This window comes from Strix uralensis, chromosome 3 (genome assembly GCF_047716275.1).
Source record: "Strix uralensis isolate ZFMK-TIS-50842 chromosome 3, bStrUra1, whole genome shotgun sequence".
Lineage (NCBI taxonomy): Eukaryota > Metazoa > Chordata > Aves > Strigiformes > Strigidae > Strix > Strix uralensis.
Window position 1 is genome coordinate 2,791,614 of NC_133974.1, and position 26,487 is coordinate 2,818,100.

The 26,487-nt window shown below is 38.5% G+C and overlaps 1 protein-coding gene across 6 annotated transcripts in view; it reads right to left on the reverse strand.

Annotated features, from left to right (window-relative positions):
* The window catches only part of KIF13B (kinesin family member 13B), a 130,664-nt gene that overhangs the window by 62,517 nt on the left and 41,660 nt on the right, over positions 1-26,487 (reverse strand). For 4 of the 6 annotated variants that reach the window (XM_074861315.1, XM_074861314.1, XM_074861317.1 and 1 more), the window contains 9 exons: positions 15,584-15,599; positions 13,445-13,505; positions 11,629-11,721; positions 10,718-10,898; positions 10,227-10,314; positions 8,771-8,905; positions 6,625-6,737; positions 6,075-6,186; positions 1,187-1,399 (listed from right to left, as the gene is read on the reverse strand). In XM_074861315.1, the coding sequence (XP_074717416.1) occupies positions 1,187-1,399; positions 6,075-6,186; positions 6,625-6,737; positions 8,771-8,905; positions 10,227-10,314; positions 10,718-10,898; positions 11,629-11,721; positions 13,445-13,505; positions 15,584-15,599 (1,012 nt within the window). Of the gene's footprint in view, positions 1-1,186; positions 1,400-6,074; positions 6,187-6,624; positions 6,738-8,770; positions 8,937-10,226; positions 10,315-10,717; positions 10,899-11,628; positions 11,722-13,444; positions 13,506-15,583; positions 15,600-26,487 lie in introns of those variants that run through there. The other 2 variants (XM_074861316.1, XM_074861319.1) reach the window with 2 other exon arrangements.

Below are 26,487 nucleotides of genomic sequence, written 5' to 3' on the forward strand. Positions count from 1 at the left end.
AAAAAAAAAAAACAAAACCAAAAGCACAACTTGGTAACCTCTGTATTTGGAAATGAGCTTTGAAAATGTAACCTGACTGTTATAATGGGTCAATGTTTTTGTTCACTTAAAAAAACCCTATTATTTATGCACATTTCTGTAAGAACAATTAGATGGGCTACAAATGTAATAAACTGAAAGGAGTACAAGACAATGAATGTGGTTTTTGACTTTTATTGTGTAGCCTCTTAATAGCAAACTACACCATTTTTTCCATGCTCTTTGTCAATGACATTGAGATGACAACTAGGGTGGGATATTAATACTTGGGAAAGGAAATATTTATTACTTCATTACTTTGGAAAGCTGCCATTATTTTGGCATTAATGCTCACAAATGAAGCAAGTAAGGAATACTTGCATCCTTCAGAGTACTGTTAAGTCTGTGGTTCATATTTTATAGGAATTTTTAGATATTTAACTTGAGATACCTTAAAGAAACCAATATACACTTACTGGATGCTTAGCATATTAGGCAGTTGAAATGAGAACAGTCCAAAATTCACTAGTCATTCCTAATATCACAGCCAGCATTCCCTATATACCTCATGAGGCAAACACTGTAATCATAATTTTTCTGAATTGCAAAATGGATTATATCACCATTGCTTTGACACATTTGAGAACAGAACTCAGAATTACGCTAGTTCTTGGCCTTCATCTAACATTTAGACACTCTCACAGTTTTATTGAGGTAGCTATGCAGATATTCATAATATTGTCTAGCACCTGTAAGAGATTCAGTTGAGAATGGTTAAAGCTTGTAAGCAAGCGTTATTTAACTGAATTCATATCTCACAGGATGTAGCCACACTGAATTCTTAAAATTCTGAAAATATGCCAGCAAAGCTCTGCCTATAAACTGCACAATCTTAAGACTCTACCCCTTCATGTCATCTTGCCTTTGATCTGTATCTTGCAATAAAAATAAAATGAACACAAAGTGTTCAAACAGAACCTGGTATCTCATGTTACCACCTGTGTTTCAAGACTGATGTACAGAAAATTAAGAAGAAGTGATAGAAAGGGAGATTTCTCAGATACCACGTAGTAATTCTTTGTGGCATTCATTTTCGAGAGCCAGGTAAGAAAGCCTTGACAAATGGGGTTTACAGGACTTACTGGATAGTCAAGACTAAAATTTGTACCTCTGCTTTTGTGAGCTGTTCTCGCAGCTTCTCCACTTCCTCACGGAGCTCCCGAATAATGCGAGCGTTGGGGTCTTCATTCACCACGGCATGATTAACAATGTTCTTGGCCCGGTCTGCATACCTCAGTGTTGAAAGGGTCTCATCATAGTTATCTGCTGCTGGGCTTACTGTTGCTACCATGGCAGTCTTGCTGTTACCACCAAGGCTATCCTGGAAAGTGGCAGAGGTTATAAAATTAAACCAGAAAGTCTCTTTCATTTTACCTAGTCAATGAACTTAGGCATCAAGTAATAACCTAGGGTGCGGAGTAGATGTGGGCAACTAATAACAGAAACTATTTTGTCAGAGTTCCTCAGTTCAAAATTAGTATTTTAAGCTGTGTAAACCAAGGAAAGTTGTTATTGTCAATTTTTTTTTTTTTTTTTAAGCACATTGGGGAAATGTCATTCTTGGCTTTCAGGATCAGTTTTAGTTTAAACAGTCCCTCTTTTGGGCTTTATGGTGCTTAGTAAGGGCTTCCAAGGTTTACTTCTATGTTTTCTGCTTAGGTTTATAAACCAGAAATATAAGCACTTCAGCATTAAACTTCTCAGATACTACTGAAGTTGCTCAGGAAAGATCATGATGAATTCAGAATATCTTATTGTAAAGACTGGAACCAAGATGTCTTCAATAAGTATTTAAATTACTTAAAGATCTCCTCAAACAACACAGTTGATTTTATTCTTATAAGCATTTCAGAATGGGGCCCTTTCCTTCCCCCCAATTACACAGCTCACAAATCTAAATCGAGTTATGTAAGAAATTATCCTTTCGCAATTTGGTTGACAGAGAAGGGCGTGAAACCACATTCCTGCAAGGCAGTGTGTCAGGGGAGTGGGGGGAGGAAGGAAGGAAACGTTCAATCTTTTTATGCATCACAAAATTGTGGTTTACAATTTTGGCCGGTCTAAAAGATAAAATATTCTGGTTTAAATCTTGCAGCAAATCTTTTGTACTGTTTGGTTCGATTTTTTACCCAATATCCCTTTCTGAGACGAACCATGCTATTAACTTTCATCTTCAATAACCCATGAAATCTAGGTCAGGCATTGCCATTAGAACAATCTGACTACATTAGCTGCTTGTCTAACCATTTCAATTACAAAGCACACACGCAGCTTTCCCTAGCAATCATTAAAACGCCCCTTTAAGTATTTCCTTAAGACTCTCTTCTTTGCTGCATGATGCCTAAAATAGTTTGACAGCAGTCTGGCTGCTCCAGTGGTCAGACAAGCATTGACCACACAGACTGACGTCGCTTCGCTGCTGCATTGGTAGCACTCTGCAGTCTCTGGTCATGCAAAAGAGCTGCTAGCTCTTTGGGTAGAGAATATAATTTCATTTGTATAGTGTTCAGCACAGCAGCATAGTTAGCACTTGCAGGTAAGGGAATTTATAGGGAAGTCAATTGAAAAGAACAGCCTTCTGACTGATATCAGTGTGGGTTTTTTTTTTTCTCATCTGAGGAGCAACCAATGTTTACTCCAATAAATACAAGGCTTGGGAGGATCCACTCTGTAACACAGAAATGTTTTTCCAAAGCATCTATTGAAACCTTAAAGACTAACAAGACCACATGACTCATTCGATAGGACTTCTGGCTCTACAGAAGCCAGGACTTTTCTTCAGTCCATCAAGGGTTTTCAAAAATTAGGAACAACACCGCAACTGCACTCCCTGTTCCACATAAAAAGATGTTTATCAGGGATCTGGCCAGGTACTCGGCTTCCAAATCAAACCTTAACAGTTTGCACTTTGGAAACCTCCTTCACTGCACTAATTAGCTCCAAAATAGGATTAATTCATTATTTGAACTGCAACTCTGCTGTACAGGCAGCTGAGAATGCTGTTACAGTGATACACCGTAATTCACAAAACACCCATTATAAGTTGAGTAAAGTTCCTCTTGTATTGTAGCTATTCAAGCCCAATGCCAGACTGTCCCATAAAGTTTTATACATAAAACTGCTGTGCTGATTTCACTGGTTTCCTTAATGTTAAGCAAGAAAGGTAGACTAATAGTTAGCCAGCCTCTCATTAGTGAAGACAACGCCTGCAAATTACCCTGGAAAGGCCGGGCTTGCATGTGATAGAGAGACACACTGAGTGGAAATTAGTAAATTTAGATATTTCTAAGACTAAACTAGATCAGTGTTCTCTAGCACCAAGACTACTGTGAAAGCAACTTAAAATGTAGAGATCAGAAATTGTATTTTTAATAGCAGCCATCAGTAAAACATGCAGGGCTGATTAAAATGGGAAAATGGGATGTTTGTGACAATACAATTTAATAAAACCAAGCAGTTAAAGCACTGACAAGCTATTTTGCTTCCTACACACAACCTGATGCCTCTCTTCAAGCCTCCTCTTGCAACAATATTTTTCACCTGGTACTTTTGTCTAAAGATCCTCAACAAAATTGAACAAAAAAAGTGTTAGAGCTTGAGGTCTACTGAACACTACTGGTTTCTCAGATTTGTGGAGAGACCCTATATGACAGATATTCCTAGGGTTAGAACATTTAATTATGATGCCAAAGCAGAGTAAAAGTTGAAAGCTCAAGAGAAAGATAGCCCTCCATCTCATGGCTTCTACAAACAGGCCTCTTTAAACTATTAAATCCCTCCTTTGGTCTTTATTTAAAAAAAATGTTTAAATTTTCCCCTCTCAAAATAAAGCTTCTCTTCAACGAGCTTGTTTGTAAAAAATTCAAAAGACCCAAACCTTTTGTTTGTACTTAACATGGCTGGATGTTAAAGACACAAAAAAGGTTTGCCTGAAAGAAGGCAGAACAAAAGTGCGCTTCTATTTATGAGCTAAAGCAAGTGCTGTGTATGGCCATCGTCATTGCAGCTACAATGCATCAGACAGGTGCTAAACAGGAATTTCAGTCTGCTTGCTGGATTTGTTTAGAAATGGAACAGCATAACTAATTCTAACAACACCACTAGAAATTCGTTAGGAAAGTTTCCACTCTGCTTGCTCAGACTATTACAGCCACATCAAGAACCCAAGCACACATGCCACAGGAGCAAACTGAAGCAAGCTGCATGTTGGTTTTGTTCCCATCTTTACAGAGAGCCAACAAGCACTTGTTTAATTAGAGTAAAAACTCAGTGTAAATAGATAGAGGCAAAAAGATATTTAAATGCTAAGTAAGTCTTAGGGCAAGGAACACTGTGAAATGAGGATTTATTTTAAGCAGAAAAGCACAGACACTATTTCTCTTATGGCATTCTGATTTTTATGTAGCCTTCATGACTGTGCTATCTGATGCCCAGTATCTGAGATGTTTACACTGGGGAGAAGAGATAAATCCTTTCACAGTAGTCACACTAAAAGGTTCATTAAAAGACAGCACTGAGAAAAATGAAGGCTTGTGGTGTCAAGGGGTTACATGAGTAGAGATCTTATTTTACTTAAGCATTGAAGTCAACTTTGTTTTCAAATCTCCTTACGGAAAACATATTTTTTAATCTCCACACCTCTGTATAACCTGCAAGTAACATTTTCTTCTTCTTTCCACATGTGCAGTTAAATCATAGGGACAGCAAATTCAAACAACATCTAAAAACATTGCTAAGACTGGGTGGGGAAGCAAAGCAGAGTATTCAAGACAACAAAATCTAGCCAGAGCACCTACAAAAGTAAGAGCATAAAAAAAGTCTGGTGGTGCAAAAAATCAGTTTCTTCCCAGATTGTATCTTTCTACTAACAAATATCTTAGTTGCTCCTTGATAACAATAAAACAGAGCACAAGAGAAAAAAAAAGGAAACTTGGCAAGTTAGTATTTCTGAGACACGGTTATGAAACATCCCGGCAATCCAATGAAAGAAAAATTTTAACAGAATGACAGGTTACAAAAATGAAACTGAAGTTATCTAACAAATGACACCTAATTTAATAATCCTTCAAAATCCAAGTCAACTAAGACCACTCAAACTGTACCAGGCAAGATAAGAAAAAGACAGACAAGCCACCTTTACTAGCAGGCAAGCTTTTTACAGATAGAAGCAGCTACATTTGTGCTTGCCACTCATTCAGAGAACGGGAGAAATCTAGATGACGACTATACTTAAAATCAAACTTGCACTCCCAAGATTTTTTTGTCTTCAGGCTACCACGCCTTATGGACACTGTACCTAGGAAGTGGGAAGAACAACAAAAACAAAAGCCTGCCTTTTAATTCGACATACCCAAAATTCATATTTAACAATTTACTTTTTCATTTAGACCTTACAGATCCTCATCCAAGTGCCATCATGATACACTCTCTTTTTCCTCAAAAATAATACCAAATAGTCCTATGCAGTACAGAAAATGATTGAACTGCTCATTTCACATGAATATGATGTACAAAGTCTCCTGACCTGTTCCTCAGACTGTAACTGGGATAGTGCTCTGCAGTGATACTCTGCTGACAGAAGTAGAGTATATTAACAAATATATTAGACAATTATGAAAAGGTAATGGTCTTAATCAAAATCTTCAAGGCTAACTATGCCAGTATGTACAATTCAGCTGCATGTGGCAATAGCCCAAATTAAATTAGCCCCAAGGATGTGTGTGAAGGTGTAAACTGACCCATGAAAGATAATGCCCTTTTCTTTTTTTTAAGCTCCTTATCCTTTAGGCCATTACAGGTCAGTAGAAGACAGGGAGCATATAGTCTGTAGAGATACTAATGGCTTACATCCAGGTAATTTTCCAAAGACAATTAAGGTTAATATCAAAACCAGAAAATGAGGCAAAAGAACAGTGTTTTATTTAATTGAATGGGACTCTTCTCCCCTTTTCCTCCATTTTGTTTCTCTTTAAAAAAACCAAGATCAGAGTACTTACTTTAAGTAACCAAGTGAGCACAGAATCACGATAAGGAACAAATTTGTTTTTGTTCTTGCCAGCAGCCTGATCTGCCAGGGCAGAAATAACCAGCCCAAGAGTCGTGAGGGATCTGCACAGAGAACAAAAGCAGCTGTTAACAAGTGTAAATATTCATAAGTCAAATGCATATTTAGACAGTCACTTTCTCTCCAGAAATGAGTTCCGAGGAATAAGTTCCTAGTATAGTTTTGATCATTTTTCTCTCACAGAAGCCCTACTCCTTGTTTTCAGCATATGTTTTCAGCCTTAATAATCACGTCTTCATAACGCAATTTTGTGGTAGTTGCAGGAACACACATACAGAATGAAAAATGCCAATCATTTTAAGTAGGCAGAGATCTCATTCAAACGTCTAAGGGTATTGTATGTCAGAAAGAGAAGTAGAGAGAAGGGAACAAGAAACCTGGCTACAAGAGCTTATATTGACTTTATTCTATTTTACAACTATGCTGTAATTAGCAGTCTTGATTGTACTGATGGAAAAAGGAAAAGAAATAATCAGTCTTACTTGTTAATGTTGCTTCCTTCTTTCAGCCTGTCTCCTGCAGCACCAGTCTTAGTTGCCCTTTCACTACCTGCTAAGTCCACCAGACTCAGCTTGCCCACCTTCTCACCTGATGTCTGTAGAAGGAACCAGAGAACAGCTACTGTTAGTTCACTCAAATTAAGTTACACAGTTTGACGTATTTTCAAACAAGAATCAAGCTTCATTTCTTGGTGTTGACTCTCTACAGCTGTTCCAACAGCTTTCAAAGTCATAGTACTTGAACAATATTCTGTGATAACTCACTAGTTGCTGCTCCAGAAACAACAGGAGGATTTGAAGTGAAATAAGATACACTTATACCTTCAAGACATCTCAGAAATCTCCAGACAAAAGAAACACGGGGCACATTAGTCAAATGTTAAAGCAAAAACATATGCAGAAGGAGTACAAGCCAAGGAGTCACAAAGACAAACAGATGGTTTACAAACTCTGTCTTTGTTCTATCATCTTGGAAACAGTCTCCTAAAAATTTCAGACTTTATACCAGGTTTCCACTCTGTTTTTCAGAAAGTGAGAATGAACATGACAAGAAGCATGTTATAATTTATGAGAATGATTACAATTGCAGAAGTGTCCTATACTAACAGCCTCCTAGAAAGCAATCCAAGCTATGTGAGTATTTCAATCCCCAGTTTGTTATAAATCTTTTTATCACATTTGACCCAAAATGACATTCTGAAACACTCCATGAATTTCACGTTAATTTGAAGTTGAAGAGCTAACCCTGTCTTTGAGAACAGTTTGCTTACGTCATGCTTTTCTGCAGCATCTATGACTTTAGAATCTCAGTATCACAGTTGCCCTAAACAAACAGGATAATTAGAATCAACATGCTTTCAAAAATGTTACTCTAAGCCTCTCAAAATACAGTGTGATCATCAGGCCATACTGAAACGCGTCATTTCCAGGACTGAAAGGACCAGCAGATGGGAAAACAGAGAAATCTGTTCCAGAAACTCACACAGTGGTCACTGGAAGATGCAGAAAAGACTGACAAACAGAACTACCACCCTTGCATCCAGGCTGACCATGACCACACAAAAAATATGTATGGTAAGGATGCAGTACAGCCACAGCAAAAACAGAATGAAAAACTATGGCAAATCAAGGAATTTAGCATTGTATGATTGTTGATTTGAAGCGCAAAGGGAAAACAAATCCAAATAAAGAACAAGAAAAATTGTTTGAATAAGATGATCAGTGGAGATTGAGAAATGAGGAGGAGAAAATCCAAATGCTCATTTTGCTTTACATTGTATTCCATATTTAGGCACATACACGCCTTAGATTTGCTCCGTGGACGCTCAGAATTTCTCCAAGGTTTTGAAGACATTAAAGAATTGCCCAAGCACAGAATCTATCAATAAAATGCAAAGAGTTTTGGTGTAGGAGATCTATTTCAATTTTATCACCATTTTCCGTGAGGGGTTAAATAATATTAACATAAAGGTATTTCACATCCCTCTCCAAGGAATATTTATATATAAGGAAATATGAAGAAAAATACTTTCATATTTAAATGTCTTTTAATATTTAATATATATACATAAAAATATTAATGTTGTACGATGCAAAAATTTTTAAATGAGTGTTTCTGTTTATAAAGTTAATCATTTATATATACTTGCATGAAATAACCCCTTGAAGGAGACTACAGATGTATACTCAGGTTTTCTTCTACTTTTCATCTCCATATTATATCTTTAGTTTCTGCTCCAAGTCCATACTATACACCATTGCTTAAAAAGAAATGTTTCTTTAGTTTAGATTCTAGGATGAGGAGATCCTTCCTGCACCCTCCAGCAGGCCGGCTGCAACTTGGGGCCTGCATTTTTGCTTTCCATTTCAGAAAAAACACATTTCCATTTACAAACCTATTAAAATTGAGTTCCACTGGGGCACAAGCACTTGAGTGTTACGAGGACTTAGTCAGACAAAGCCACAGCTACCCTGATCCCGTGCTAGCAGTGCACAAGGGCAGGAGACTCTAGCAAATGACCTCCCAAAGTCCCTTCCAACCAACATTTCTAAGAGTCTGTGAAATACATTAAAGCAAGAGCCACACATCCAAGCTTAACACTTGGACCTTGAAACTTGTTTTACTTACCCCTGACTGTACATCATAGAGCGTGTGGGTGAGGATAATCTTGAAGACTGCATGGGACCGACTGCTCTCCTCATTCATGTTGGTTGCAGCCACTGTTCGGGATTTGTTGCCCTCGGACATCAAGGACTCGATGTCCTAGATACAATTTTCATAGCCATAAACATATCTGCATTAAGATTCTTTTCAATTATCTACCAAAACAATCTCATTTTGGTAAAATACAGCAATGATTTCCCCACTGTTTCCCACTGCTTATTCATAAAGTGTGAGAAAAAAATATTGTGATCTCCCCCTTAAAGACTAGAAATGTTGTGACATGCATATTCAGCCATTACCTCTACCTATATATTAAATGATCAACAAAAATAATGCACCTGGCTGCACACAGCAATACTCAAAAGCAAAGAAAAAAAGTGAGGAAACAGCAATTCATGTTTGAACACTAAGATTTTAGCCTCAGTAGTCAAACACACATTCTTGAAATCTGTAATGCTGACATAAGGCTCAAAGTTTTACCACACTGAACAGGTCATTATGTTCCGCCTACATACAACAGCTTATAAAGTCCTTATATGTTAAATCGTGATATTTGAGAAATATCAGCTCCCTGCAGCTCCCCTGCTTCAGGGTTTTACAGGAAATGCAAAATAGTTAAAACTTTAGAGTCTTGGGCTTAACTTTTATTTATGAATCTCTAGCTGGATGATACTAAAAAAACCCCCAAAAAACCAAACAAAAGAACACCACAGACCACTTTGACTCTGTACACTGTGTTACACAAAGCTGCTGGGGAACATGTAAAGGAAAAGCATGCAATGTGTCTTGTCAACAGAAACCACCAGAGAGAGGTAGATGAATACCTGGAGAGACTGCAATAAGAAGGACTGCACCATTTTCACGTTTTGCTTAAGATGACAGAATTCCATCCCATATTTACTGATTTGTCCCACTGTACATTAATGCTTCTTAAAAATTAGGGCATTTTGTGAACGCATATATAAACTATCCAGCAAGTTTCATGCAATGTTCTCAAGTATGTGCCTTCTAAACAACCATTAGTTTATAATTCCAGTGTGCTTGTGTGCTGCTGGTAAGTGAAATTACTAGGCAATTGCATGACAGCCAAAAAGTGACAAAATGGGGTACTGAAAGCCTGTCTCTGCCAAATTCTGGTTTTGTAATTAATCATGGATTCTTAAGTTTGGGAGGAAAGCTGTTTCATTACATAGTTGAATTACTTCCAGAATTATTGAATAGAACAGGATGAAGATGAGTTTCTGCTCTTAACACTGTTCTCCCCGGTGATCACAATACAACAACCCTGCAGCTCTCTTGCTCTAAAATCCATGTTACTGCCATGGCAATTAGGAGCAGCTTAATAATGTTTCCCTGCTTAAGGGACAGTACCCTAGCGTTTAGGATGTCAACACAAGCCTTTCATAAAATTGATCCTTACCTTGTAGCTAGCAACAGCTAGTTTGGATAGGCCATCTACATAAGGACCATAAACACTGTGTTCTCTAACTTTTAATGACTGACGGCTTCTGGTTGGAAAAAAAAAAAAGTTATTTATAAGCACACGACTGAGTTCAGACAACATTTAAAGAAAGTCAATTTCTCACTGACAGATCTCAAACATGATGGTCTCACAAATACAGTAACAAAGCAGCGAACAAGGACTTTAATGCAAACAAAAAAGCCTTTGTCTACAAATAAAAAGCTGACAGATATTTTTGCCACTTCATAAAAGCTAGTATTAGGGCAAGTTTACTATAAGCTTTTAGTCTTACCACTTTATTTTGATTTAAAATGAAAGGACACAGATCAGAAGAAGCAAAAGCCATCCTACGCAAATACCTTACATGGGATCCATTAAGACAAGCTGGTTATGGAAAGGAAAAGTGTATTACAACATACTACAGTGCTGTTGACACACAAATTACTTACCCTTTTGGGTCAAGAAGATCTCTGACTTTCTCATTGTATATCTCCATGTAGGATACTTCCACTTTGAAACTCTGCTCTTCATTTTCCTCTTTCTGCGCTCTTTCAAAGAGTCCACTGCAAAGTCTAGGGATTAATCCAGGCTGGTCAGCAGTACCCATCATGGTGTATGATTTTCCAGATCCTGTGTGATCCAATCTATAATTAGTGTACATGCAACAAAGTATCCTGCTTTGTGAAACATGGGAAGGAAATAGAATCATAGAATCATAGAATTATCTAGGTTGGAAAAGACCTTGAAGATCATCTAGTCCAACCATTAAAATAAGAGGTCAAAAATAGAAGAGGTCAAGAAAAATTAGCATTTCAGTGAAAGATATTTGTGCAGTTTTCTATTTCAAAGCAACCAAAACACGATTTAGCTAAAGACTATTTAATTAAAAGGAAAAGTAAACCAAGAAATTTAGTTCAAACTGACAGAGAAGGCTTTTTCAGGTAGAGACTCATACTGTAGAAGACAACCACTAACACCCATATATGTGCCACAACAAGAAAAATCAATTGCACAAGCGTATTCATTTTTGCACATTACATTTAAAATGATGATTAAAGATTATTCTAACTGCAGAGGCAGAAAATACGGGTGATGTGCTGAACTCAAGGACAATCATGGTCATTCCAAAGATTATAATCTAAGGTGTGAGAAATAAGGGTAGCCAGCAGCAACAGACAAAATCCTATTTCTCATCCTGTCCACCTCGTATCTAATGTTACAAGAGAGAAAAACATTTCTTATCTACATTACAAGGCATTTCTCATGAAACAGTGTCACAACAGCCACGAAGAGTCTCCAGTCAGAACATAACACCTTTTGCGTCAACAGTATTTTTTGCTTACATCAGGGAGGGACTTACCAGTTTGGCCATAGGCAAAGATGCAAGCATTATAGCCTTCAAAGGCATTCTGAAGAATATTCTCTCCAAGGCACTTGAAAACAACATCTTGACCTAAGAAATAAAACACACAAGGCAACATTGTAACAAAGCAACAGATTCCGCCCACCCCTTGATTTGGATTCTTCAATAATTATGTAAAAGCAAACAGTTAGTGTTTTCCTGTTCTTGTTGCCCAAAGAACGTATTTAGCATCCAATATTTGCTCCCTCTGCAAGAGCAAGGCCCTCAGCCAGTAGACGTGCTCCAGATTTATGCTACTGTAAAAATCAGAAGCTGTGATAATCACGCATAGACCTGTATGTGCTCAAAACAACATCCTATCAATGTTCATACTCAGAAGTTTTATCAGCAGAAAATCTACTACCAGCTGCAGAATTTAATCCACTGGTGAATGACATCACCTCAAAATATACTCAACCTGTACATTTTAATAACCATCAGTTGATTTTAATCTAGGGCAATTGGTAGAGCACTAGATAATTTTACTGTATAGAAGATATTAAATAATACCGTGAGGAGATTTTTGCAGAGAAGGAATCACAACTATGTGGGAGATATTACAGAACAAGACATGCATTAGCAAAATACTGGGTATATCACTACTTTTGTAATTGAATTAAATCTGTAGGAACAGCTTTTTGACTCCTTTTCCAAGCAGAGAAAGAAATGTTTAATATATTTGGGTATTATCTGTTTAAACAAAACCTCTATTTTCAGAATTTCTTGTACAAGCAGAGGAACTAAAGTCTGAATAAGACATGGCAGAACTTTATGGACTGAAAAGTCCTCTCAAATAAGTTAATGTTCCTGAAATCTTTTCCTTTCTCTCACTGAAGTCTGTATCTTTACATCCAAGTGTACTCAGAATTTTACACATGCGAAATTCCCCATCAAAATTACTAATAGCTGTGCCTACCTAAGCACAGTGGAATGGTTTTGGACCAAACACTCCAATATATAACAGACCATAATATAAGTGACACAGGAGCCTCCATTAGTTTGAGAAACAAACAAAAAAACCAACAAACTTACCTTCCTACCTAATTTCTATGGGTCAAAGTGTCAGTTTTCTCAGTTCCTCACTAAATTACTATTCATTAGTTATTTGTTAGAGAAATTAAAACCCAGAAGCATGTGCATCTTTTATTTTTCTTGTGGTTTTTTTAAGAAAATAAATGCAAGCAAGCTTAACTGATTCCCAGTTTTAAGAGAATAGATCATGAGTGGTAAGTCCAAATGTATTTGATATTTTACCATAACTGTGTGCCAAAATGTGTCATAATACACAGAAAACTTTTAATTAAATACATTACACATTCTCACCAGATCATATGAATTCACATACCCCTATATCAAACTAGGCTTTTTTTCTCGATTATTAATTTCTAATGTGATGCCAAACTCCCATCAGCAGTGTGAAACATGAAATTACATATAGCAATGTTCCTCAAATCCTGAAAAGAAACAGATCTGATGTTTTTAAAATTATGGACTTGGAAGAGTATTTTAAATAAAGATGTAAATATGAGTAACCCATTATTGTGATGGATTTCTCAATTTCCTACACTGCAAACAAGTAGCAGTGCCTATTGCTATTATCTTTAGAGAAGAGAAACAGGAATGATTGAAGGTTTTCCTTTTTCTTTTGGCAACAAGCAGTCATATAGGGGAAGGCACTTTGTCCCATATGGCCTGTGGCCTGCAGCAAATACTGTATTTTAATGAGATTATTCACACTTGGAGACAACAAGCACAAAGCTACAGGAAACATTACCTGCATATTTTTCTTTGACAGATTCATCCATAGACCAAAAGCAGTGATCGTAAGCAAACACCTGTAGGAAAATAACCAGGACACCTTATAAAAACTGTTGCCAAATCAAACATGTTATCCCATTTTTGACAGCGCTGTATGATGTTGGCCAGCATCACACTCCTCAGGGCCATTCTGAACATAATACACATTCCCACAGAATTACTAATTTTCTGTGACTTCGAAGCCTAAACGAACACAACACCTTTCTATATGCAAGCCTGTTCCTTGCTTTTATTTGTTCCTTGTTTTTATTTCTTCCTTTCTATGGTGTGAATTCTATTTCACGCTCTCCAAAAGCTCTCCGTGTGGCAACCAAGTGGATGTCAAGGAGCTCTCCTTACTGTCCTTTAAACTCATCCTTGCAATTAGTTTTTCACAAGACTTCCTATTTTGCAAACTGACAGATGTCCCCTGGCTGTTTCTGCCGACCATCTCCCTGTGTCTCTTGTCTGCATAAATTAAAACATGCCTTAGGGTAGGAACCTCCTTCCGTACAGGAGGAGTATGTATTTATATACTGCTTACGTACAGAAGCAGTGATCAGCAAAGTCTAATACTTGCAAAGAGCAATACAGAGCAACTGAGTTTTGTCATAAGAGTAGCACTATAATATTTTTAAATAGAAAAGTTTCAATTTTGTGGTCAATTCATTTAAAGGTCTGCAGGCACCTTTCATCATAAAAGCTGATCTCCAATAAGACAGGGCATATTTTGGGACCTCAGGCTGCAAAAACAGGCATTTGCAAAAACAACTCCCCTGGATACGTATTTGTAAGAAAAAAAAAAATTCAGGGTAATATCTGACCTACATTCACACAGATAAAATTTACTCTGTAGGATGGAAGAAAAGGGAAGTACAGTGTGTTGTTCTTTGGCTGCTTATTTTTCCCTTAAGCTTAATGAAGGCTGCTCTTGCCCCTTTAGATGTTCTGTATTGTTACGTAGCCAACGTTTGCATCCCCTCAGATCACGCTGGCAGAGCAAGCACATCATGCCAGCATCTCACGCCCACCTTCTGAACCCTCGCTCCATTACTTTTGAAACTTTCATTTTATTTGTTAACACATTTTCACATTCCATTTTAGTGAAGTCTGTTGTTTCTATGCTAAAGGCACTAACCATGAACTAGCATCTGCGTAGGTAATCAAACTCAACATTTCTTAACTAGTAAAGACTGTAGGAACAAAAGAAGTGGCATCATATCTATATTAATAATGAGAAAATCCTGAAAAGAAATACTGAGTCTGCAGTGAATTACCTCAGTTATAGCGTCTCTTAATAGATCATATCATGAAATCTGAAAAATAATTTAAGGACTCATGGAGCAATAAAGCAAGTCTTTCTCAAGTATTTATACTAACTAAAATAATTAGAAAAATTATCCAAGATTCAAAAATCCATACTACCAACACATCCAAACTTACTACCTACATTTGTGAAAATGTTTAATATAGTAAAACCTGTGGAATTTAAATAACTTACCTTCAAAAATACAGGGTTTTTTTTCCCTATACTACATTAATGTCCCAGCATCAAAAGATAAAAGTGGTTATTTTACATTCTCTAATTGAGAAAACAACAGCCTGTTCATTTAAAATTAAGTTTTTTTGGTTCTTCATATTTATTATACAATCAAGCATATTATCATAACATTCCATGCCTTCAGAGCATTTAAGAAAACATCACTGGCTATATGACCACATCAATAAAGCTTGAATCCTGATATGCTAGAATAGAGATAGATATCTGCATACCAAATACAGAGTCATGGGATCATAAGCCATTAACAACAAAATGAGTTTGCTTTTACACAAATACCAGAAAATGCTTTTAAAAGCTCACAAATAACAAGCAGTCTTCCATTCACAGTCTGTAATGCTGAGTATGTATGTTCTCATTTGTTCCTGTGACTCATTTTTTGGCACAGGCTGTACAGTGCTCTTCTGCAGCAAGGAGATGCTTCGAGTTTCTTACTCAACAGCTGATCAACTACTGAGCTCATTTTCAAAATGCTTTTAATATTTGGATAACCCAAGACTGAATGAGTGATATGACAATTTTTCACACACTGATTTGACATGCAATAAAGGCCCTTACCTTTGGTTGGGTCCTACTGTTCCCCAAAGCATCAGGAGCAAAAAGGATAACACAGGGGTAAGAAAAAGAAAGACAAAAGAAAAACAAAGTCTGTTAGTTATAGTGATTTTAATTACTCTATCATTAATACTTCACCATTGGAACGCTGGATTTCAAAAGTTCATTTCTCTCCTCAGATCTCCCCATGCTTACAGATCCCATGTCATTTAATAAACCAATGCTTATCTCTTTTCAAGAGTAAGATTTGAGATGCTGCTCTGAATAAGCCGATTTTAAATTCAAAGCCACTGATTTTCCTCATGCTGCCACCACGTTCTCCTCATTCTCTCCCAGGTTTGTTTTTTTCTTGTGACACCTCTCTCTTTCTAGTCTTGTGCGTGTCACTGTCTCTTAAAAACAAAGTACCCAAGCAACGTAAAAATTTCCAAAACCACTTGAACAGGAACTTCATGAGAGTTATTCAAGAGGAAATTTCAGAGTCCAACCCTTGGACTTGCCCAACTCCATTCTCTCATGGTTGCTGGGACAGCAGAGCAAACATTTGTTTCCCTAAAAGAATGAGCAGAGAATAGCTATTCCTTCAATCTGTTATGTGCATAATTTAAAAGTTTATTTGGGTTTTTTTTTTTTTTTGTATTTTTTTTTTTAAACAAGAACAAAATTACTGGAGTGACCTTTAAAATAACAGCACAGCATCAGTCAATGCCCCGACAGCAGGTTATGCAGTCTTCCCACATGCAGAAGACTGAGGAAATACAGCAAACACACAATAATAACTGATATTCTCCTTGTCCTAGACCTTCCAAATGAGATTAGGAAGCTCCTGACATCAGTAACAAATTGATTTCTTTTGAACAGAGCAGGAGAAAGACATGGGAGCCATGTAAGATTAGTCTCAGAGTTCTTGCTGTTCATATGGGTTGAGAAGTGAGTTTAAAAATAGTAATTTCTCAGCATTGTCCTCAAAAATATTTATTAAGCAAGTCCATCCTCTCGTTCTACTCAGGCTTGGATCTAATATGCATATCTGTTAGACATAACAGGAATGACGGTGACTTTGGATAGCAGCAGTCAGTGTGACCCGCTACACTGGGTGATTATTTAAGTCAAGGTTACCCCATGACAGCCATGTCGCAGGGTCATTCAAGTAAGCAGTAACAACACGACCGCTTTCCCCCTGCCATTTGGCTAAGTTTCAATAAAAGCTCTCCCAAGGTCCTTGGCAGCACGCCTGGCACAGACCCTCGACTGTCTCTGTTGCTCCTGGGTGGGTCATAGACAGGGAGGTGTATTGAGGGAATCTCCTTCACCAGGGCTTTGATCCAGACACAGAAGACACCAGAGAGACCATCTGGAATACTCTGAGAGACTCAAAACCATTTTGTTGGCTTTCTGGGCTCTGAAATGCTAGTGGAGCATTTTCCTGAAGGATTTCACTGGAAACTGCTAAGTGGCTTTTAGGGGTGCTCCTGCTTACAAGGCAGGTTTATTCCTATTCTCACAGGAAGATCATTCTTGTCATAATATAAAGAGAACAGCAAGCCTGGATTCTGAGTTTGAGTTTAGCACTTAGAGATGTGATGCTGCTCTTAATTCAGCAATTATGCTCATCTTTTCCACCCCAGTTCCAAGCCAGGATTATATTGTGACAATACAGTTGATCTTTCCAGCTCTCAATACAGGACGTATTATTGAGTATTTGGATTAAAGCAATAAGGATACAATCTCAGAAGTCCTATCACATATACATTTTTAAGAGAATGGATTATGCTAGGCTATGTAAACCATCAAGCTTAGTTCAGACTAAAGGTCTTAATTTAAGTATCTCATTTTCTAAAGAGCTGCACAAACACAAAAAACCACGTTTCACATCCTCACTTAATCCAAACATGAGCAAAAGGAAGCCCTATACCTAAGAAACCCAGCGTACAGCATTTAGGATACAGCACAGCTATCTAGAGCTGCATGCTTTGGACCAAGAAGAGAATAAATCGGACAAATGTTTCCCTAAGGAAAGCATGAAGGGTGCAGAGTGTATTAGGCAGCATCGTACTGTGTACATACGAACCTGTGAACACTGCAGCTGCGCGCTGTGATAGCTGGGCCCAGAAACCCATGAAAAGATTTTTTCAGCCTGATTCAAAACCCATGGGAAGTGCATAGATGCAGGGATACAGCACCCACAGTAGCCTGCTTAGCTACAAGCACCCACTGGAAGCGCTGGGTGTCTAGAGGAGGCTCCACGCCCAAGTATCACTACTGTGCATCGCTACAGTTCACCTCAGAGGTGATGAAAAGGCAAATACCAAGCAACAGCATCACCCACAGAGCAGGGAAGCATCTCCTACAACAAAACACAGACGACAGCAACGTATGCAAAGAACATTTCCTATGGATAAGGCTGGCATTAAGAAAAAAAAAACCCAGAAGATCCTAGTATTGACAACTTGCAATTGTAATAAATCACAAGTAGTTCTAAAGCAGAAAAGATCATGTACAGTTGTGTCACCTGCAAACTGCTCACACCAAAACCCATGTTGAAACCAGTGTCTGTAAGACAGAGAGGGAAAAGGAGCTCACACTGAAAGGATTGTTGCAGGCCTATCCCACAGTTTCCCCCAAGGATGCTCCCATTTCAGAGGTGCAGGCAGGACGTGCTATCATTCCTCGGCTGACAGCCAATAATTCACATCTATCTCAAATGCAGCAGGAACGTCCAGGACAGGAAGGGAAAACTTTATCTTTTAGCTACTGAAGGATGTCACTAAGATGTTTTCAGCTACATATTTTCACTTGAATCCAGACTGACAGGAGTTTGCTTCGCCAACTCCCCTCTTTTATCTTTTTTCAACTCAGTGTTGAACAGAAGTAGGAATCTAATGTATCTAGGATTTCTAAAATTAAAAAAGGACAAAGAGAAAACTGTGGAACAACTAACTACATTTGTTACTATTTTATTTGTTGCAGCCGAGTGAATACACATGCTGTTCCAAGAGTGAATGAAGACATGCAGCCCTGAGTAATCATTTCTTTTTAAGCTAGCTCTTACATGGTATAAGCTTCTCGACCGAGACACATTTGCTTTCATATAAAAATGCTAGTGGTTTCACAGATCTTATGCACAATTTAAACACCGGATAAAACCAGAGCAATTCCTAGCCGAGACCATTAGTATATGTCCAACACCACTATTACTTCTGTTTTGTTTTTTTTTTTTTTAAAAAAGAATAGTCTCCAATAATTAAATGATATTTCAAGCACAATAAACTACTCTGTTCAGCCATAGCTATTAGTACTATTTTGGTAATATCTCAGATCACTTTTTACTCCAGCTTTCTGGGTTCAGAAGGAGAGGGAAGGTATAGTGGCCTTAAGTATATTTGAGATTTTGCAAATCTCATGGGGAAAACGTCACAGCAAATGAGTAGAGGTGAAACATTACTGGGAAGAGGCAAGGATAGCTCAGACCTTATCTATTCTCCTTGACTGACCCAACAGCTCAGAGATAGCGGCCAGCTGGCAAATCAGCACATGCTCTAAATCAGTCACAGCACATCCTGCTTCTTGCCTTAATCAGAAATGGGCAGATGGGGCAAATGGGAGGAGAAAGGTGGGAAGCAGAAAGCAGAGAAAAGATGTTCAGAGGCTGTAGGACATGACCTGACAAGCCAGGATTCTTTTTTTTTTTTTTTTTTTTCCTCCATTGGGGGTTTTTTGGGGTTTTTTTTTGGCATAGGAAATGTTCTTTTTCAACAGTGACCACAACAACATCCAAACTATAAATTTGGTTGATACTGCTCGGTGGCACAAGGCTACACTGGATTTATGGAATTGAAACATAATATTTTACCATTTTCAGAAGCTTGTGGAATAGCAAAATATAGTAAGAATTTGCAGGTTAAAATAAAAGGAGAGAGGGAACAATTCCAACAATAACTACAGATTAGGAAAGTCTCAGCAAATCTCCAGAAATTCTTATTGCTTTCTACTTTCAATCTTCCATAACCATTGAAAAAACAAGCATATCAAATTCCAATATGATTAGTGCTATTTTATGCCCTGCAGCAGGAACTGCTCAGCATAAACTCTAAAAAGTAGCTAGAAAGGCAACTAGAAAAACCTACTGGTAGTGAAGAACTACTTGGGGCTTGACAGCAGAAGGGTGTCAGTACCTACCAGCGATCACTTTTAAGATTACATCTTTATGCTTCTGGCTGAGTTAGTTTGCCTTAAATCAATTTGTATCCACACACATTTTATTAAAAGTAAAGTCGGCATCACGTGTCACACTAATTTACCCTTCAGATGCAGGAACAACTCTATTTTGTAGCAAGTTTATTCTTTTTAAAGTTTGTTTAGATATAGTCCAAACCACTGTGTTACTGATACTTCTTCAATCTAGTATCAGGTAAACTGTTCATACCCCACATTCACAGATCCTGTTATAACATGCACAGCCATGATACCCGCTCCACATTTTCAAGCAAATCTGGAAGAGAAAGGCTGTGTTGCAACTCTGCTTTCATTCTCACTCAGTGCACTTGGGAACACGACAGGACAAGCTGCCCTAGACCTGGTCTCGGCATCGAGCTGAGCGTGTCCAGAGAAGGGCAACGGAGCTGGTGCAGGGTCTGGAGCACAGGTCTGATGGGGAGCGGCTGAGGGAACTGGGGGGGGGTTTAGTCTGGAGAAGAGGAGGCTGAGGGGAGACCTCATGGCCCTCTACAACTCCCTGAAAGGAGGGTGCAGAGAAGGGGGGATGAGTCTCTTGAGCCAAGGAACCAGCACCAGGACAAGAGGCAATGGCCTCAAGCTGCGCCAGGGCAGGGTCAGACTGGCTCTTAGGAAGGATTTCTTTGCAGAAGGGGTTGTTGGGCGTTGGAATGGGCTGCCCAGGGCAGTGGTGGAGTCCCCATCCCTGGAGGGGTTGAAGAGTCGGGTTGACCCAGCGCTGAGGGATCTGGTGGAGTTGGGAACGGTCACAGTGAGGTTCATGGTTGGGCTGGAGGATCTTCAAGGTCTTTTCCAACCTAAATGATTCTGTGATTCTGTGAAAAACACTCCAGCATAGCACCTGAAGGACAAATGTCCGATGACCTCCAGAGGTGCCTTCCAGCCTCAGCCATTTTGTGATTCTGTTATTTTATTAACAATTTGTTGCAGATAAAAGCAGTACAATAATTATGCCAGGTTCTCACACAGATGCACAACTGCATCACATAGCAGCTATTCCCTGGAATGAAGTAACTAATGCTACGCTGGGCAGAATTAGTTGTCCCCACAGATCTTTCTTTCCTTCCTTTCCCTGGCTAAGTATGTCCCAAATAGTACCTGTACGAACAACCTTCACCTATAATGCTCAATTTCTTTTGTGCCTTCTGTACAGTGTTTTCCCTTGCTCCCTCTCACTCACTCACCCGCCCTGAGCTTCCCCACTCAAACACAGCAGGGTAAGGATGCTTGGGAACACGTCAGAAAAATCAAATATCACATTCACAGAACCTTAGCGCAGAGCTTTACTAAGCAAATGTAGGGTTTGTTTGAACAGCGATGGGTTAAAAGGTAACGGCTTTCGTGGACTGAAGGGTTTTTCAAGAAAACTCATCCTTCAAACAAGATTTTTGAGTTTGACTCCTCGCTATATCTGGGAGGGTAAATACTGGGCGTAGATGGAGCAGAATATCAAAAGGACTTGTGTATCGCTCACGCTGTCTCGGCATTAGATACCTGCCTTGTAACAGGAGGCAGGATGTAACAAAACACTACTTTGCAGTCTTTTATTTTGGAATAACAGGCTTATGATTTGCAAGTTTACCTTCCACCGTGAAGAAGCAAGTATATCCTCCACTGTACTACAGGAACTTCCTAGTGTGGAGAAGCTGGTAAGTGGTGTAGGAATTACTGAAGAGCTCTAGCACCAGCAAGTCTCAAGGCAGACAACTTCAGGCACACCAGATAAGGATGTAGCCACAAAAAAAATCAGGAAGATCTTGCATTTGTTTGAAGTTTGGAAGAAGTTATCTTTCTGAAGCAGAGCCTTTAACTGATAGTATTTTTTTTTCTGTATGAATAAAGGATTCAGAATAAAGTTTTTTGAAGAGCCAGCAGTTAGTCAGAGAAGACACTGCAATGTTCAGAGTTTTACTGTTTGAATTTCAGCTGCAGAATTTCCTTCCTGGCATAAAAGAAAGCCAGCCGATGGTGAAATAAAATTTAGACAATAAATTTAATTCTTTTACAGACATAACTGAAAGACAGCAGTATGACAACTGATAAGAAGTAGTAGAATTAATTGAGAAGCTGTTTCCTCTCTTTCCACATATCAGACAACTACAACTTGCAGCACATTTTGCTGCTGCTAGGTATACAATGAGAGGAAATGTCAACTAAAGTTTGATCACTTCAGGCTTCTTTATGCTATGATACTTAGAAATCCATTTTCCCAGATTATTTCAGAAAGTAAAGTGCTTAAGCCTGTTGAGTTTAACAGTTTACAAATTTCCCCATTTTTATACATAGACCAAGCAATATCCAAATGTTGAGTCCTACTAGACTCCAATTTCTGGATGATGTCCTCCAATTAATACTATTCTTATGGAGTCTCAATATTATCTCCATAGGAATACTGAGCTCTTTGGGAGAAAATCATGCTACCCTATTTGAGCACAAGATTTTTTGTGAGCAGAAACAGTCTCTTTAAAACAAAATCCCCAAATACATCAAAAAAAAAAATGTGAAAGAGCATACACAGTTCAAAGCCAAAACTTGTGCAGCTAAAAGGAACAAAAGTAATCACTGTTACTTGGAAAATTCCTTCAGTGCTCCAAGGCATTCCAGGCATAGTTGGCGGTTACTTAGTTTCTACTGACAAAACTAATTTTTGCCAGCTCACTCAAAAAAAAAAAAAAAAAGCCCCCAAAAACAAGAACTCGGGCTGAACAGCAGCTTTGTGGGTTTGGGGTGTTTTCTACTTGGAGCTAAAATTTTCTGTATTGTTAGTACAATAATCTGCTTAGTCCTGACTACATTCAAGTGGGGCACGTATCCCATAAAGCTCGTGTTATGACAAGGGGATTACAACTTTATCCTTTTGTTTGTAAACACTTAGATGTTGGGATACCATTGTGCTCTAGAGAATGTTTGGTGAACAGCCAGTACCCAAACTTTCAATTACTATTGTGAATTTCAGTATTTTTTAATAAAGCCTGATGTAGCTACCTTTTTATAACCATGGGAGGGAGGAAAAAAAGCCCTCTTATGATTTGGCAGCCTATTAACTCCAGTGATAGATCTCCGGGAGGAAACATGATGGTCCTTGCCCTGGGAGTTGGCAGAAAAGCTGTATTGCCTCTGGGACAACGGCAAAACTTGCTTTAGTCAAACACAATCTCCAGCCAGCCCAGGAGCTGTGTGACAAGCTCCCAAAAAGGCAGATAAAGCATCACATGTATGTCCATATATGCATATAGGTGTACAGAAACACGTATGATAATCTTGTTCTACAGCATCAACTAATGCAGGCACCTATACGCACAATGTTCTCATCCAGGATAACCTTTAGCTTAAGGCAGGGGGCGAAAAAGCCAAATCAATGTTACACAGGATTAATCCTAGAAGGATCTACTGTACACTATAGAAAGCAAAGGGTTTACACTAAAAGCAATCATTAAAATGCCCACACAAGCCACTGACATATAGGGTAAATATAGAGAACTCAAAAAGGAGAGCCATACTGCAGGCTATCAAATCTTTGAGAAGCATTTTGGAGGAAAATCTCAACACCTGGTAGAATAGCTAATGGGATAAGAAAAGCCATCCTGATGTGGACCTAATTACATGTTGTAAAGATACTTTCAAATACAGTATTTTACCAAAGGGGGAAAACAGTCTGTGTTTTCACAATGCATCTTTTTCAGTGGCACAACAGCATCTGTACAAACAGCGGTTGTATGAGAATAACTGTGCCATTAGAATGACTTCACCATACTTACAATAAAAAAAAAAATAAACACCAAACCCTCAACAGTATGACTGTATGAGGAGTGAAACAAGCTCAACAAATCAGAGTCTGACATCTTACTTGGAATTCTTCCAGATTATCATCAGAGCTACCTCAAATGCTGTGGCACTGAACAGCTGATTCTGTAGTTCCCTTTTCCCACAACAAAACCTCAGAAAACCCTTTTGGCTGTGATATTAGTATCTAATAGTTAATTATCATCTTCTTACTAAACCATTGTCTATAAACATACACATGCAGAACTTTTCACTCAAAAGTGAGGGTTGGGTTTTTGTTTCCAAAAAGCATTTTACTTTCCAATTAGATGAGTTTCAGCCTGTCCCCTTCATTTTCCCATGCCACAAGCTCCTTATTCCCAAGAGGATCCAAGACTCCCAGTTCAGGGTTTTGTTCACACCGTTAGCCCTAGTTCCTGTCAATACACAGAATTAATCTGCAATTAATGCAGAAGCTGTGTTATGAAGCCCCAATTTCAGAACAGCTACCATTATGAATTTTTTTGTTAGTTTTTTTGTGAGCAAGTTGACAATTCATCATGCAACACACAGGGCAACTTGTCTAACGCAAAGGTAAGCTCCAGAGAAAGAGCTGTGTTTAGCCCTCCTTAACTCCAGCTTCCTCACTGTAAGATTTTAACCTGCTTATTTTGAAAATGTAGGGTTTTCAACCTACACCTGTAGGTGTGATTTAGAAGAGCTCATGAAGACAACTATGAATGATTAAATTCTTCATCGGCAACTTTCTTCAGCTCTTAGAGATTAAATACACCAAGCACATTCACAAAACAATGAGAAAATTATTTCAAACACAGTAAGAATCTTCACCATAAATTTAATACTGTCTTTTTCTTTTCTTTGTAAGGCCTTTCCAATATCAAATAGCCATGCCTTACTTCTACAGCCCTCTGCCTAGAAAAGTGGTTTTGACTTCTGTGTGTACATCTGTGTGTGCATTTATGGCAGAGCTACCAGGGCAGAGGACCTGTCACCAGGTCTCCTGGGGAAAAAAAAAAAAAAAAAAAATCTTTCAGAACAACTTTTTCTGTGTCTGCTTTCAGTCAGCTAGAGCAGTCCAGAGCACTATTTTTTGAAATATTTGTCTCACTCTTCTCACTTCAAAATGATCTAAAGGCTTACTGCAATTCCTTCTTGTAACATGATTTTTATTAGACTCAGCAAAATGGTAAAAGCTGGGAACGAGCCAAAGTGATGCCAGTCCCTCCTCCACTGATACAAACTGCACCAGACAACCTCCCCAGGCCCCCTCCCTGCTCGCTTCCCTTGTGCAGGATGTGAGAACTGTCAACACTCTCGCGCTTCAGAAAGAAAAACATGCTGACATCCACAGAAATTTCTATGGGGAGTCTACTGGCAGCTACAAGTAGAAAATAAAGATGGGAAAGGGGGGTGGGGGGAGCAAGAAGTCTTTTACGAGCACCTACGATTGAGAACAACATTTTTTTAATTCATGAAAGTATATTTTAAGAACTCTTTCAGTTCCACCAAGCCTGGTATTTCCTCCTTTTGCAGATCAGCCAGCTGTATCACCCAATTCATAAACTCATCAGAGCCTCTACCTAAAACCAGTTTGAGTTTCTCTGTCTTCCTTGAAAACACAAATACATCATCCCAAATCATTTTAGAAGACAGTTGATTTTCTTTTTTTTCCCCACGGATTCAGTTATATTTATACACATGTACCTATACACAAATGTGTGCATCCAATATTCTTTGGCAAAAAAATAATCTAATTCAGCACCTCTCTGCTTCAAATAAGGAAGAGAAAAAGAGAACAGTCCATGATAAACAGCAAGAGCTATTTGCAGGAGTAGGAAAGGATCTGCAGCTGTGGAGGCTCCAAGCCTCTGGAGTAGCCCACAAGCTCTTCACTCACAGATTAAGCAGGCAATCACTGCAAGTTACAGAAATTACTGTACAGACTCTTCAACCCAGGGAAACAAATGATTCATCGAACGCATTCAGAAAATTCTGGTAATATTTTCTATTTCTTTTAAATACACATTAACTCCCTCTAAGCACAATGTGTAGAAGAGGTGTCTCTCCCATACTTACGTGTGTCTGAGTACTTGCTAATTCCCTATCTACTCTCCTTCCACTGAATTACTTAGGCCATGAAGAAACTCTATAGCACACCACCTGCCACCACACATTTTCTGCTGTAAAGACCACATCCTAAAGAACTTACAGTCATTTATCTCATGATTGTTCATGCCATTTATGTTAGAGAATCACAAAGACTACAACTCAGGAGACATCTTCCAGCTTCGTGGTCTAAATAACAAGTCAAACTACCTCCTTTACCTTGTTCTCTGGTTCCACAAATCTGTCTTGTCTTCAAGTGAAGAGTAACATCCTCCTCTCTATGGAAAGGGTGATGCCTGTTTGAGGAGATGCATGGACTCAGTTCTGACTTCTTTAGCAAGTCCACCAGCCACTAAGCAAGTAGGGAATGTTTGAAACAGCTGCAGTTCAAAGAGAACATTGCTGTGGCCACATTTTATGAAGAAATCAATCGTAATGGTGTGTTTCGTATATGCACAGTGTATTTACAAGGTTGGGAATTTCACTGGGTATAGTGTCCAGTTACTTTCTGAATCTCAGTGCAATTTCAGCATCACTGGGTCTTCAGCTGTTGAAGAGGGCAGTTCTGGGCACATGCACACTGCAAAACTTTATACCTCAGAGTAATTTGCCCAGTCCAGAATCAGGCAGCTGCTAAGCAAAGTGTTATTTTCATGTGGTGAATCTATTTATGGCCTGATTTTAGATCCAACTCCAAATTAAGGACTCAAGCTGTATTTAAAACTACACACACACACTGGAAACCACAAATGATGTTGATCTAATTGTATATGGGGAGGAGG